Raw genomic sequence first — 12,556 nt, 5'->3', positions numbered from 1 at the left:
TCTGAAAGGTCCTCATGAAATTAACGTATAACCCACTAATCGTACTCGTACTAGGTTATAGCCCAGAATTTAGAATAGTACTAGTGATAGCACAACATTTGGTGTCCTATTTAGAAAAGACTTAAAAATATAATGAGTACTGTAGTACATTACTGAAGCGGCCAAAGTCATCGCTCAAGCTTACCGCATTATTATAAGCCCATGTTGTCCAACAGCTGGGCAAAGGCCTCCCTCTCCTCTTTCCATTTTTCCCTGTCTATGGCAAGACTTTCCCAGTTCTTCATGTACGAGTCGAGCTCATTAAGCCATCTAAACCTGAGCAAGCTGCATAGACAGTAAAAAAGCTCGGTAGCTTATGACTTTTCTTGTCTACAAGCAAAAACACTGGGGAAGCAACAAAAGGTATGCAAATCAGGGTGTTAATGTTGCCTAGAATACTTTAAATGTTGATAAAGAGCTATTTAACAGAGTGATTTGATACCCTAACGATTGAATTTAGGTCCGTATAAACAGACCTAGTCAGAAAAACCAAAACGTTCTGCAACGGCATTACCTTGGCAAAGGTATATGTCAAGGATGACTGTCATGGCGGAGACAAATGAGTATTGTCGATAGATAGAGGGGGGGTGCGCCTGCGGGTAGCTAATGGGGCGTCACTCTATTGTCACAACATACAGGGAATAAAGGTACTATCATAATGATTACGTGTTTCCCAGGTTGAGGAGGTCAGATAGGCAGTCGCTCCTTGTAACACTGGTACTCAGCTGAATCCAGTTAGACTGGAAGCCGACCCCAACGTAGTTGGGAAAAGGCTAGGGCCGATAATGATATTATAATGATTTGCTAAAACAAATATGAGTACTTACAACATATGTATATGTAATGACCCAGTTGTGTACGCGTCTGGTATGGTATTAATGCCCAAGTTTGATTACTTTATTGACATACTGATTGTGGCCAAATGCCGTAGTGTAGGTAAACGTTTAAATTACAATTTTGTTATTCAAGTGATTTGAAAGAATTTTCACATCTCATAATGTTTTAGTGAGGTTACGTCAAGCATATAATTTTTTATATAAATGATTAAATAATAAATACCGTTTCTATACTATTACAAGCGTAATGTCCCAATGGAGTCATATCGACTGTACATTTTTTTCAAAAACAATAATTTATACCCCAAAATACTTACCTATCTAGTTCTTACTATTCATTCTATGCCTCCGCACTTCTTATAAAATAATATAAAACACTAAGTATGCGTAGCACTTTCAGGTGTGCATGCTACGCAGCCTGCGTAGGTGTTACGGCTACAGAATTATTTATCTCAAGCTACGAGTACGTCTGCTATCACGTATCGTATTTCTTTCCATATTTTTACAAATCCTAGGCCGGGAAGCCCTTTACTACGATTTACCGATGTAGCTGCCGAGAGCCGCTCATGGAACATTTTATATTTTTTACAGCTTTTACTTTACTGAAATAGATTGTGAATAAATTGAAATATTTTATGCTACAAAATGCTTCTATTGGATGGCATTTTTTTAACAAAGCGTATTTAATATTTTTGCTGTCTTTGACAAACATTCAAGTCACATCCACATAGACACCCAGAGCCGTGGATCACACTAACGCTTGTCCTAAACGCGCAGTAGTTTTGGCGTGGTAACTTCAACCATTTGGCTATTCGTAAAATCTATTTTACTATTTAAATGCACCATTTGCATATTAAAATAATTTATTTTTCTCATAACATAGTTACTACCACCAGCACATTAATGATGTCTAAATAAATTTAATAAGATAAACCAGTAAATCCGACAAAAGCCATAATATTTGTATTTTTTTCCTATCAACTCAACGTCAACACATGGATAAACGCGTATTATTAGCAACAAACATCATTTAAATAAAGTATCCGCCACAGATGTTCACTCTTCGTCTGCTCTAAATATAGCCCCACTTGTTCTCCTCCAGTATGCATAGTAAACATTTATATTGTAAGGTCTAAGTGATTGGGTGCAGTCACATGTGCTGAACAAACTGACAACATGTTACTGCGATTACTGCCTCGATATACTGGACACTAGTGGTAGTGGCTACGGGGTTGTGTACTCGTTGTAATTGACGTAATGGTAACTGAATCATCGGGTTAAGAGGTTATATTGCTCTCAACTAGAGGAACATTAAATAAAGAGAAGGAAATGGTTTGTGCCGTTTGGAACGCTTTTTGTCAAGCATTTAAGCTGAGTAATGTAACTCAATTGATTGCAAAGGTTTTCAGATATTATAATACTAGGTTATAGATTCCCGGTAGCTGGGCACAGGCCTCCTCCCATATAGAGAAGGTTTGAATATTAATTACCACGCTAGCGTGTGTTCTATTTTACAGTTAGCCAGAGGAGTCTTAAAATAATTAACAATTACGTGCGTGAATTTTTGTAAGAGTCACGTTCTTACTTTGCGTTGGGCTTAAACCGAAGACTCGTGCATACAAATCCATACATGCAAAGCCACCACGACATGTAGAAGTACACCTACACCTACACCTACCTACACCATTAATATAAATTAAGAAAACTTAAACATGTACGCATATTCCATTGAAAACATCTTGCATCCTAAAAAGAAACATTATGAATACACAATAACACAGTAAAGTTTCACACAAACCCGAACGAGCTATTAAATATTGAGCATCCATTTAGATATAGAACTCTTTGATGTGGAAACAAATGAGTTACGAGTATATTCTTGCAAGGTGAGCAAACACGTTCGTGTCGGCGTCTCAGGTGCGAGCTCACGCTTAATTTGATACAATCCCCGAACAGCGGTAACTACCTGTCGTGTTATTAAACTCTTCTTTAGTCAGAAGTTCAGTGCCTGTACTATGAAGTATAAAGAAAGGCTGTCGTTGAACAAGCGAAACGCCACCATACACTGTGCGGCACGGGCGTCTTGCTTGCATTTGCAAAGCCCCACTTTGAGATCTCATAGTACAGGCACAAAAGTTGCCGGAATACACAGCTTATATGTCATATAAAAACACGACAGAGGCGTCGTGTTTTTATATGACATATAAGTTTGTATACATACAAACAAAATATGAATCATGTGAGTAACTTATTCGCCTAGGTTTGTAAATAAAAGATAAACTAATGATATTTTTGTGTTGATTTGACACAAGTTTTAGAAGAAGTTAACCAGAATAATAAAAAGTAGGCGTAGAACTATTATAAAATATTGCGCTGGCAAGTTACCATGTTGAATAATAATGTTTGTCGTGTGACATATTAAAACCGGTTAAACTAGATAAGTCTTAAACAGGTGCGCGATGTTTACACCGGAATTACGACCAAGACTAATACTTATGGCTAAATCAAATTACGGCATTCCATTATTTGTTATGTTCCGTTCCGTACATTTTTGTTACCCTGGATAGTTAAGTATAGTTAGTTTCGCTACATTGGAATAAATCCATTTAGAATGCTCCTCATCGTGTAAAATAATCTGAGGGTAAATTTTACTGGTCCCACGGGATACGAAAAGCCACAAAACAAAATATCATCAATTAAGAAATTGCCAATTATATGGTTGACCTTATTAACATAAGTCTTAATTAGAACAGGTCACAAAATAATTAATTGAACGAATGAATAACTGCCTTCTACCACAGATAACAAATGTGTTGTCATCTTGTCATGAACATAGAACGGAATAAATAGACATTCATTTATTTCGGGACAATAAGAGGCTCTCATTTGGGAGAACAATGCCTAGTTTAAAATAGAGGCTTGATAACGAATTTTCAAGACGTAAATCTTCAGAATTTAGGTTAAGATATGAGACCATAGCGTTTAATATCGAAGCTTTATGGCACATACTTTTGCGAAAGTTCCCGCCGTTCTGGTAACTTAGTAGTCTTTATTGCTCTTTTAGATATAATACCTTTTTCAACGCAAATGTTCATCCATCTTCAGTATTGAGTTCATAGTAAATAATGTGTTTAGACATCGGTTTCACTACCTACCTATGTTTAATACTTTTCACTGCCCTGACAAAAAATACGGAACCCTAAAAAGGATGATTGTAGGCATCTTCACATTGAACACATTATGGTAATTTAACAGCTTAAATAGAAATTCCACAACCTCATCCGTATTTTTGGATATCTGTCACTAATTAGCGTAAAACATACTGTTTAAAAACGCCTGCATATGACTAAGCCCCTTTTACAGAGAGTCATAAAAGTAGGAACATGAAAATACGTACGATAAAATGTAAAAATAATATCTTATTTAATCGTTTCTCGTAGACATTGCAACAATGAAACCAACACACAGTTCAGTTTAAAGTAGTGGTCATATTGTATGAGGAATTTTGACTCCACAGATAGCCGAGTGGTTGAGGTCACCCACTGATCACGATGTGTCGCGGTTTCGATCCCCAGGTAGGACAAGTATTTCTATGATCCACGAATGCTTGTCCTGAATCCAGGTGTCTTTGTATATGACTTAAATGTTTGTGAATCCCCCTACGACACAAGGAAAAAATACCCATGCCTGAGAGAAAAAAAAATGCATACAAAATTGTCAAGTATCCATAATACTAAAGTACCACTTCTGTAACCTGCATGCTTAAATGAGTAATTATTCTGTCACCCATTCGTACAGTACGCGATAATCCTTTTACGGGCATTAATATGTAATTAGTATGTAGTAAGTTACCTCGAGAGCCTAAATCACTGGGAGAACAATAATTAACCACTATATATTAGTCTCGATAGGCACTCTGAGCATCGTGGGTGAATTCACAATGAGGTTCTTAGATTTTAATTGTATTCTTGTCTTACGCTAAATGAAACCTTTATTTTTCATTATCACTGATGAAACACTGGCCGCGATTTCCACGACACTTGGAGATAGTGAAAAATTCGATCAAAGTTCTCAAATTTCATAAGAGGCCAACTAAACATTTCAAAGCTTACGTAGATAGCACATTGAGAGTTAACTCAGGCATCTGTCGATAAATCTGCGATACACTTTGTTTTCAGAAATTCTTTGATGGCTTAGCACCATCTTCATAAGAAGTATGTACTGTTGTATTTATAAAATAAAACTGCGCACAGTGCAGAACTACGTCTCCTTTCCAAAATTGTAATTGCCTTGAAGTAAAAGAAGTACAACACCTCTTGAAATGATAGCAGTCCGTGGATGGGTGTCAATCTGTGTCATAAAGAGTATCTCCGTATTTCGAAAGGCACCCGGCTGTTATTTATGCCTACCTACATCTTTGACAGTCTTTACAAGTGATCAGAAGTCTGAAGACTAGTCTGACTAATGAGTATCGTGTTGCACAGGTCGGAATCCTCGTAAAAAAACTGGTACTTTACTACATCCTGTGAGATGGAAAGCAGCCCCAACTTAGTTGGGAAGAGACTATGCTGAAAATCATCATCGGCCTAGCCTTTTCCCAACTATGTTGGGGTCGGCTACCAGTCCAACCGGTTTCAGCTGAGTACCTGTGTTTTACAAGGAGCGACTGCCTATCTGACCTCCTCAACCCAGTTACCTGGGCAACACGACACCCCTTGGTTAGACTGGCTGTCAGACTTTTTCAAGCTTCTGACTACCTGTAACGACTGTCAAAGATGTAGGAATAACAGCCGGGACCCACAATTTAACGTGCCTTCCGAAACACGGAGGAACTCGCTATGACAAAGATGGTCACCCATCTACGGACCAACCGCGTCAAGCATAGCTTGACCTGTGATCGAATCACTTTTGCGGTTATAGCACAGCCACGAGCTCCTCCTATCATAGTCTGTGATGTAGTAAATATAGTGGTAGTTCCGTAAAATGTAAATTTTGAAACCCATCGCTGTAAGCTGCGTCCGAAATTATGTTTCTTGATTACATATTAATTTAGGAAAATTACAATCAATGCTACAATCAATGACTCGTAAGGTCAAACTCGTCACTATTATCAATAAATATATAAAAATGTTGTGAGTTATTAAATTATAATGATGCGTTAAAGTTGTGCAATAAGGTAATACGTTTGTCTGTCCATGTTGTTATACCGGGTATCCCAGCTAAAAGTAGTTTTTAACTACCTATCTGTTCTCCTTAACTCAGTGGCCTGGGCAACACGATACCCCTTAGTTAGAATGGTTGTCAGACTTTCTAGCTTTTGACTACCCGTTACGACTGTCAAATTTGTGTAAAAAACAGCCGGGACCCACAATTGCACGTCCTTTCTGAAACACAGAGGTTCTCGTTATGACATAGAAGGCCACCAATCCACGGCCTGACCGTATTCAAAGTAGCTTAACCTGTGATCGATCAACAGATGCAGTTGTAGTTTACCTGTATATACTTATATATTATTGTGTTAAACGATTTCGGTTGCTTTGGGCTATGAAACGAGCGTATCAAACGAATAAATAGAATGCATGTAACCAATACGTATATGAATTTATTGATATACAATCTGACGACGTTTATAAAATGAAAGACTTTTTACACGATATCTACTCTAAATTCTAAAAATCTAATTTTGTTACCAGTTAACAAAGAAACATTACCAAGCTCGCCTGTACCCAACTCACGTTTTATCTACGAGTACTTGCACTATTTAATTAGAAAATAAATCAGTCTGGCAACAGCGGACAAGCACCGTAAATTAGCTAATAAAATATGTTATTACGTTCTTGACGGGAGCTAGAGCTAGGTGGCGCGACCGGTCCTTGGGAACGAGTTGCACCGGACGAGTCCTAATTACTGCGATGATACTAACACACTCGTTTCATAATACTCTTAATTTCTTGTTACTGTTTATGTTTGATAGTAACCTTGAGAAACCTGAGTTTTATGTAGATTTGATTAGCTTTAGCGCGCTATTTCGTCTGCTAGTAATAATATGAAAATAACTATACTGGCCTAGGGATTTTTTTTTATAAAATTATGTGCTTAGCTTTACTTTTGCAAATACAAATACCATGCTACCTGTCACCTTGCCAAAGCATGCGTAATGTATAAGAAGCTGTGTTAGCCTTATGCTAAGACTGCCTGACTATCAAAGGTGTCGACTTCGATGCCAGGGCACCCACCGACTTCTCGAGTATAGAGTTCGACTTTAATATGTCAGTTTACTTGTTTCGTAAGGCATGTCAAAATATGGGTCCTAGTCCGATCGCTCTTCGGTCTTGTCGGATTACAATCATCGGGTTATCCAGGAAATGTTGTGTTTGTGCACTATAAGATCTCCTGCAGTTCTGGTGTCTTGCAATACTATCTGCCGGGATAGGGCGATTAATAGAAGGTTTAGAATATTATAATTAATTTAATTCTCACTCCTTCTACTCAACATTTACATTTATTGCGTTATGAAAAACAAAACAATCATTGTTATGCAACATTATTTATTTTTATGATATCAAATAGACAATTGGTGTTGTAGTTTTATTGGTGATAAAAGTTATCTTCATAACCATAACTGTAAGTCTTTATCTTCACTTAGATATCTAATAATATATTTATCATGTGACTTTTTTGCAAATTCTAGATGTTTATATTTTAAAAATAAGTATACAAATACCTAAGGTAAACTGAACATCTATCAACCGCCTTTACGAGATACGAACAATAAAACAGGCGGCTTGTTTACAATTTGTTCTTGGTAGAAGTATGCAATAGTTGTATTCCTTTTTCCACCGCATCTATTGCTGTGCCGGGTGCGGTCATCACGCCGTAGCCGCCGTGGCCGTAGCAATGCACCACCTTCATTCCGTTAATTAGCTCCGCCTCGACGCGCACCGGGATCCTGTGTGGTCGCAAACCCACCTTATTAGCCACAACTTCACTGTTCTTCAAGTCAGGCAGTATTTCACAACAACGCTCCAATATTGCGGCTCCGTCATATTTGCAGTAGTTCAAGTTATAACTGTCGTATTGCCTCGTTCCACCCAACGTGACTATCCCATTGAGTCCCGGGATGATATATGTATCGTAATCTCCATAGAACGCGGTCTTCACCCAAGGAGCTTTCACCTTCAATACCTGACCTCTGATAGGTACCAAATCGTGATCATTACATAAATATTTGGCACCTAAACCTGCGCAATTGAATACTAGATCAAACTCGGATAATGAAGCAAAGTTTTCAATCTTTTTGTTGACTAACTTGCCTCCTCTCTCAACAATAATTTTCTGTGTAAATGGCAGGAAGTGTCCACATTCAACTTTTAAAGTTGTAAAAAAGGAACCATACTTAGTGCCTTTGGGGCCAAGTTTTAATTCCTCTTGTGTGGCGGCTCTGTAAATTGGTATCAAATCTTCAATTAAATGGTTCCTGGTAACGTGATAATTGTCTTTAGAAAATATATATCCTGAGACTTCCATGACACCCATTTGAGGAGCCTCGGGTGTCTTGAGTAACTCTTGCCAGAAAAACCACGAGTCTGTGATCCATTTCTTAGTTATTTCCGTAGTTGGTCCTTTAAAACTTGTTCCTGGTCTAAATATGCCGGCGGCTATGTGGCTCGTAGTATCCTCTTCAAATTTATCAGCAAACACAGTGACATCCACATTTTGCAGCTGGTCTTGCAGTACTTTAGCCACAGTGATGCCCACCACGCCTCCCCCAATTACTGCTACTTTTGGCTTGTTGTTCATTTTGAATATTTATTACCTTATCTGGTATACAAGTAGAGTTTACAAAAAGATGTATGTATATGACGCTGTTTATATTTAACATACGTTCATTTACGATCGAGAACGCTTATTAAAATATACGGTGTATTACTTATAAGCAATTAGCAATTATTTAAACGAACACAATAAACCGAAGGCTGAAGGCCGAAGGCCGAAGCGAGTTCGCGGCGCAGGGCCTCAATATACTGAACCAATTGTGTATATTGCGCGAAATTTTATGTAATGAGATGCCGCTATTTAACCTTGATCTTATCTAAACTGTGTGACAAAAGTAAAATTAAAAACTCGATACGTGACTGCTACATTTAAATCGATTTTATACACATACTTATTGTGATACCGATGATGATGACTTATTGTCTGAACTTTATGCCTATGCCTATGTACCTACCCATTTAAAGACTCATTTACTACTATGGGAGCAATCATTAAAAGTGGAACTAATAGTTCACAGTTTCGGGGCCACCTTTTTTACTTTATTATTAACTTTTATTTATTACAACAAGTATTTGCCAAATATTACCTACATTTCTTACTACTTTTACTTACCTACATTAATTTTATTTTTCAATGATTATACTTTTGAGACCTGTGCGAGTGCCTACTTACAATATATTTAATGGGGGAACATACCTAAGGGCATGATAAAGCAGATTGACCAAAATAATCACATCATGAGGACTGATTAGGTATCTACCGTTTAAGTTGCTATCAATAGACCCACTACTACACCGTATAAATATTGCTGTTAGGCTAATTAAGCTCTTATTGTTCGTAAACAATCTCTAGATGCATCTGTCATCAACACAAGCTACCTGTGGACTAATATCACTCATTGCATTTGTTCACAGAGTCCAGGCCTCCGCGGAAAAACTACAATCAATTGTCATCGAATGAAAAGCTTGATAACAGACAGACTGATGATATTCACATCGATGAAGCAGAAATAGAATCAGATGCGAGCAGCACTGACTTGGATGAACGCGATACACGCGGTGTCTGCCCACCTTGTGCGCATGACCGATATAATAACAACGTTCGTCGACATGCTCATGACGACTTCAGCGATGATACAGATTACGGTATGTTTCAATAAACTAAATTTGAGTTACCTATTTTTCTGCAAACCATTATTTAAATTAAGTAAAAAATCGAGTGGTGTTTTACTTAAATCGATACCAAACTCGAGCATGCGCCATACGAGTATCGAGTAACAAAATGTCTATGGCTCACCTAGTTGCCAAAGTTTCAATGTTGACGTTCCTTCTAGCGTCAAGTTGACTGACGTTTTTTGTTCATCACAAAGTGGGCAGTGATATTAGTGATATATTTTGAAATTGTAAAAGAATTTAGAATACTTCTGTGATTGTTTTTGTGCCTCAACTTAAATAGTTATAACGCAACTTGGTCGAAAATGGCTAACTTAAAGACAGATTTGGATCAATACCTGCTTAAAAACGAAACTCGACGAAGTTATAATTTTAGTTTACCATCATTTTCAACTCCAAGTTTTATGACACGGAGTAATGATGAAACCCCAAGTACTACCAGCACTACTGCGTCTTGGTTTGAAAATGTTCAGAAGGAGTATTGCACGTTGGTAAGTGATAAAACTGCGTTTTAATTGTTGCATGAATCACTGTGTACACTATGTTCCAATTACTCGTATTATTTGCGACACATATCAATACAACATCATAAGTCTTCAGCTTTACGACTTACATTTTGGACTGCTTTGTGTTCAATTATAACAGTATTGTGTCTGTTTCTGAAGTTAATTGTTCAATTTATTGGCATATTTCCACTGGTGTTAATTATTTAAACCAGGGTATTGGGTCATTTTTTCCTTGGCTACAGTCTTTACACAACAATAATAATAGATGAAATGCTATTATGAATGAAATAATAGCATTTAGCAATTATGTGAACATGTTGCCACATGACCGATTTATTACTTATTTTTTTTAATTTTCTGTTTCAGAGCAGGACCCAGAGATTTATGGGATTTGGCATTTGTCTGTTCTTTGGAGTACTATGTTTCATTTTGTCCTTCCTCTACATACCCATATTACTGCTACAAGCAAGGAAGTTTGCTTTGCTCTTCACTTTAGGCAGCATGTTCTTTATAACAAGGTATGGTACAAACAAATAGGCAGAAAAAAGCGAAAGTCCAACTCGAATCAACTATTTATTTTAAGTTTGCAAGAATACCCAGAAAAATCTTTCAACCTATAGCTATCATACAGGTTTCAAATAAATCATTTATTGCCAATAAAATGTTATCTACATAATAATTTTTTGATGTAGAACTTTTCCTATTGTTTACAAATAGATTTCATTCTGGTAGATGAATAAAAAAAAGGCTTGTATTTCTTATTTCGAATGGAACAGGTTTAAATGGCTTTATCTAAGATGTTTTTGTTATTCCCTTCTTATAAGTGCATCTATAGACATAAATTTGACTAACTTACATACTTAAACCTTTTTAAACAGTTTCAGTTTTCTCTACGGTCCCTGGAACCACCTTAAGTCAATGTTCAGCAGAGAGAGAGCTCTGACAACATCACTTTATGGACTGACACTTATTGCAACACTGTACTGTGCATTACATTTGCAAAGTACACCATGGACCATTGTTTGTGCGGTCATGCAAGTTGTGGCCCTCCTCTGGATGATGATGGGCTCCATCCCTGGAGGCTCATCAGGAATGAGATTCTTCGGCAGCATGTTCAAGTCATCTGTATCTAACACACTACCTATATAACATTATATTGACAGATATATATGGGCTAGAGCCATTTAGTATCCTATTTGAACATACTTTGATATAAGTTTTGATATCAAGTAATTAAGATTGTTATTTTTATATTGATAGCTAGTGAAATGGTGATGAAGTTTGAATGTTTTAGAGTGTTTCTAGATCAACTGGAATGGGAATCATGTTATACCAATAAAAACTGTTTATATATTCAATTAGGCTGCTTTTCAATATCAATCGCACAAACAGGAATACATTTATAAACCTTGAATACTTGATTAACACCTATTGTATAAATAAAATTTGCACATCACAATTATACCTGCTAGAGCAGATAACATAAACAAAAATCACTGCAATTAGTTTTTCATAAAACATTTCATTTACATGTTCCTAACAAAAAGTTATAATCTCGATGTTATGTTACTACTATGCTAATAATGGTGATTCTTAATTTAAAATTATTTTAATTTGTAAGATATCTTAAGGTTTCGGCTGTTGACCTCTTTTTATGTAATATGCATTTATTTCGTTCAAAATACATATCATTTTCATCGTGTATTTTATATTGAGATTGATGTTGATGGAAATACCTAGTAATTAAATCTACACAAAAATGAATCTTATTCATACTGCCTTGTGAAAGAAAGCTTTTTATACAAATAGTTGTGCTCAAACAAAAAAAAACGAAATAATATTTTTTGTAAGAGGATTTATTCAAATAAATTTAAAACCTACCTATGTTACTGTATTTATTTATAAGTACCCCTTTTCTTGGCTTTTGACCTTACTTTACCTGGGAAAAGTTCAATGTGTGACACTTCACCATAAAAGTAAACCTAAACCATAATTAAGTCGTTTTGGGTGGTAGTAATCTCAATATATAAAATAAAATAAATCAATTTAAAAACCCTTTATTTGTAACAGTTAAATAAATCAGCGATATTTACAACACCGTGGCTTTGCCTCTAAAAACAAGGAAGTAATGAGCTACATGATCCTGAGCCTGATAATCGGTCGAGTCTAATTTTCTACCTGTCCCAGACATACCACAACAAAACATATCCCATACAGGCGACTTATC

At 36.5% G+C, this 12,556-nt stretch overlaps 3 protein-coding genes across 3 annotated transcripts in view; 2 read left to right on the top strand and 1 right to left on the bottom strand.

Annotated features, from left to right (window-relative positions):
• LOC113496556 (zinc finger protein 423 homolog) overlaps positions 1–12,556 on the top strand; it is a 162,144-nt gene that overhangs the window by 148,281 nt on the left and 1,307 nt on the right. The window contains exon 2 of the mRNA XM_026875815.1: positions 9,566–9,796. Coding sequence (XP_026731616.1) covers positions 9,566–9,796 — 231 coding nt within the window. The remainder of the gene's footprint in view (positions 1–9,565; positions 9,797–12,556) is intronic.
• Positions 7,407–8,920, bottom strand: LOC113496553 (D-aspartate oxidase). Its single transcript, XM_026875811.1, has one exon. The coding sequence runs from the start codon at positions 8,673–8,675 to the stop codon at positions 7,665–7,667; it is 1,011 nt and encodes a 336-aa protein (XP_026731612.1). The 5' UTR covers positions 8,676–8,920; the 3' UTR covers positions 7,407–7,664.
• On the top strand, positions 9,980–12,213 carry LOC113496555 (protein transport protein sft2). The gene is made up of 3 exons (XM_026875814.1): positions 9,980–10,314; positions 10,696–10,847; positions 11,208–12,213. The coding sequence occupies exons 1-3, from the start codon at positions 10,129–10,131 to the stop codon at positions 11,476–11,478; spliced, it is 609 nt and encodes a 202-aa protein (XP_026731615.1). The 5' UTR covers positions 9,980–10,128; the 3' UTR covers positions 11,479–12,213.

Source organism: Trichoplusia ni, chromosome 8 (assembly GCF_003590095.1).
Source record: "Trichoplusia ni isolate ovarian cell line Hi5 chromosome 8, tn1, whole genome shotgun sequence".
Lineage (NCBI taxonomy): Eukaryota > Metazoa > Arthropoda > Insecta > Lepidoptera > Noctuidae > Trichoplusia > Trichoplusia ni.
Note: the sequence above shows the minus strand (reverse complement) of the source record. Positions and strands in the feature narration are given on the sequence as shown.

Coding starts and splice junctions, on each gene's coding strand:
- LOC113496553 (XM_026875811.1), bottom strand. CDS start 8,675: ATGAACAACAAGCCAAAAGTAGCAGTAATTGGGGGAGGCGTGGTGGGC.
- LOC113496555 (XM_026875814.1), top strand. CDS start 10,129: ATGGCTAACTTAAAGACAGATTTGGATCAATACCTGCTTAAAAACGAA. Junction 10,315..10,695: donor AGAAGGAGTATTGCACGTTG/GTAAGTGATAAA, acceptor TTTCTGTTTCAG/AGCAGGACCCAGAGATTTAT. Junction 10,848..11,207: donor AGCATGTTCTTTATAACAAG/GTATGGTACAAA, acceptor CTTTTTAAACAG/TTTCAGTTTTCTCTACGGTC.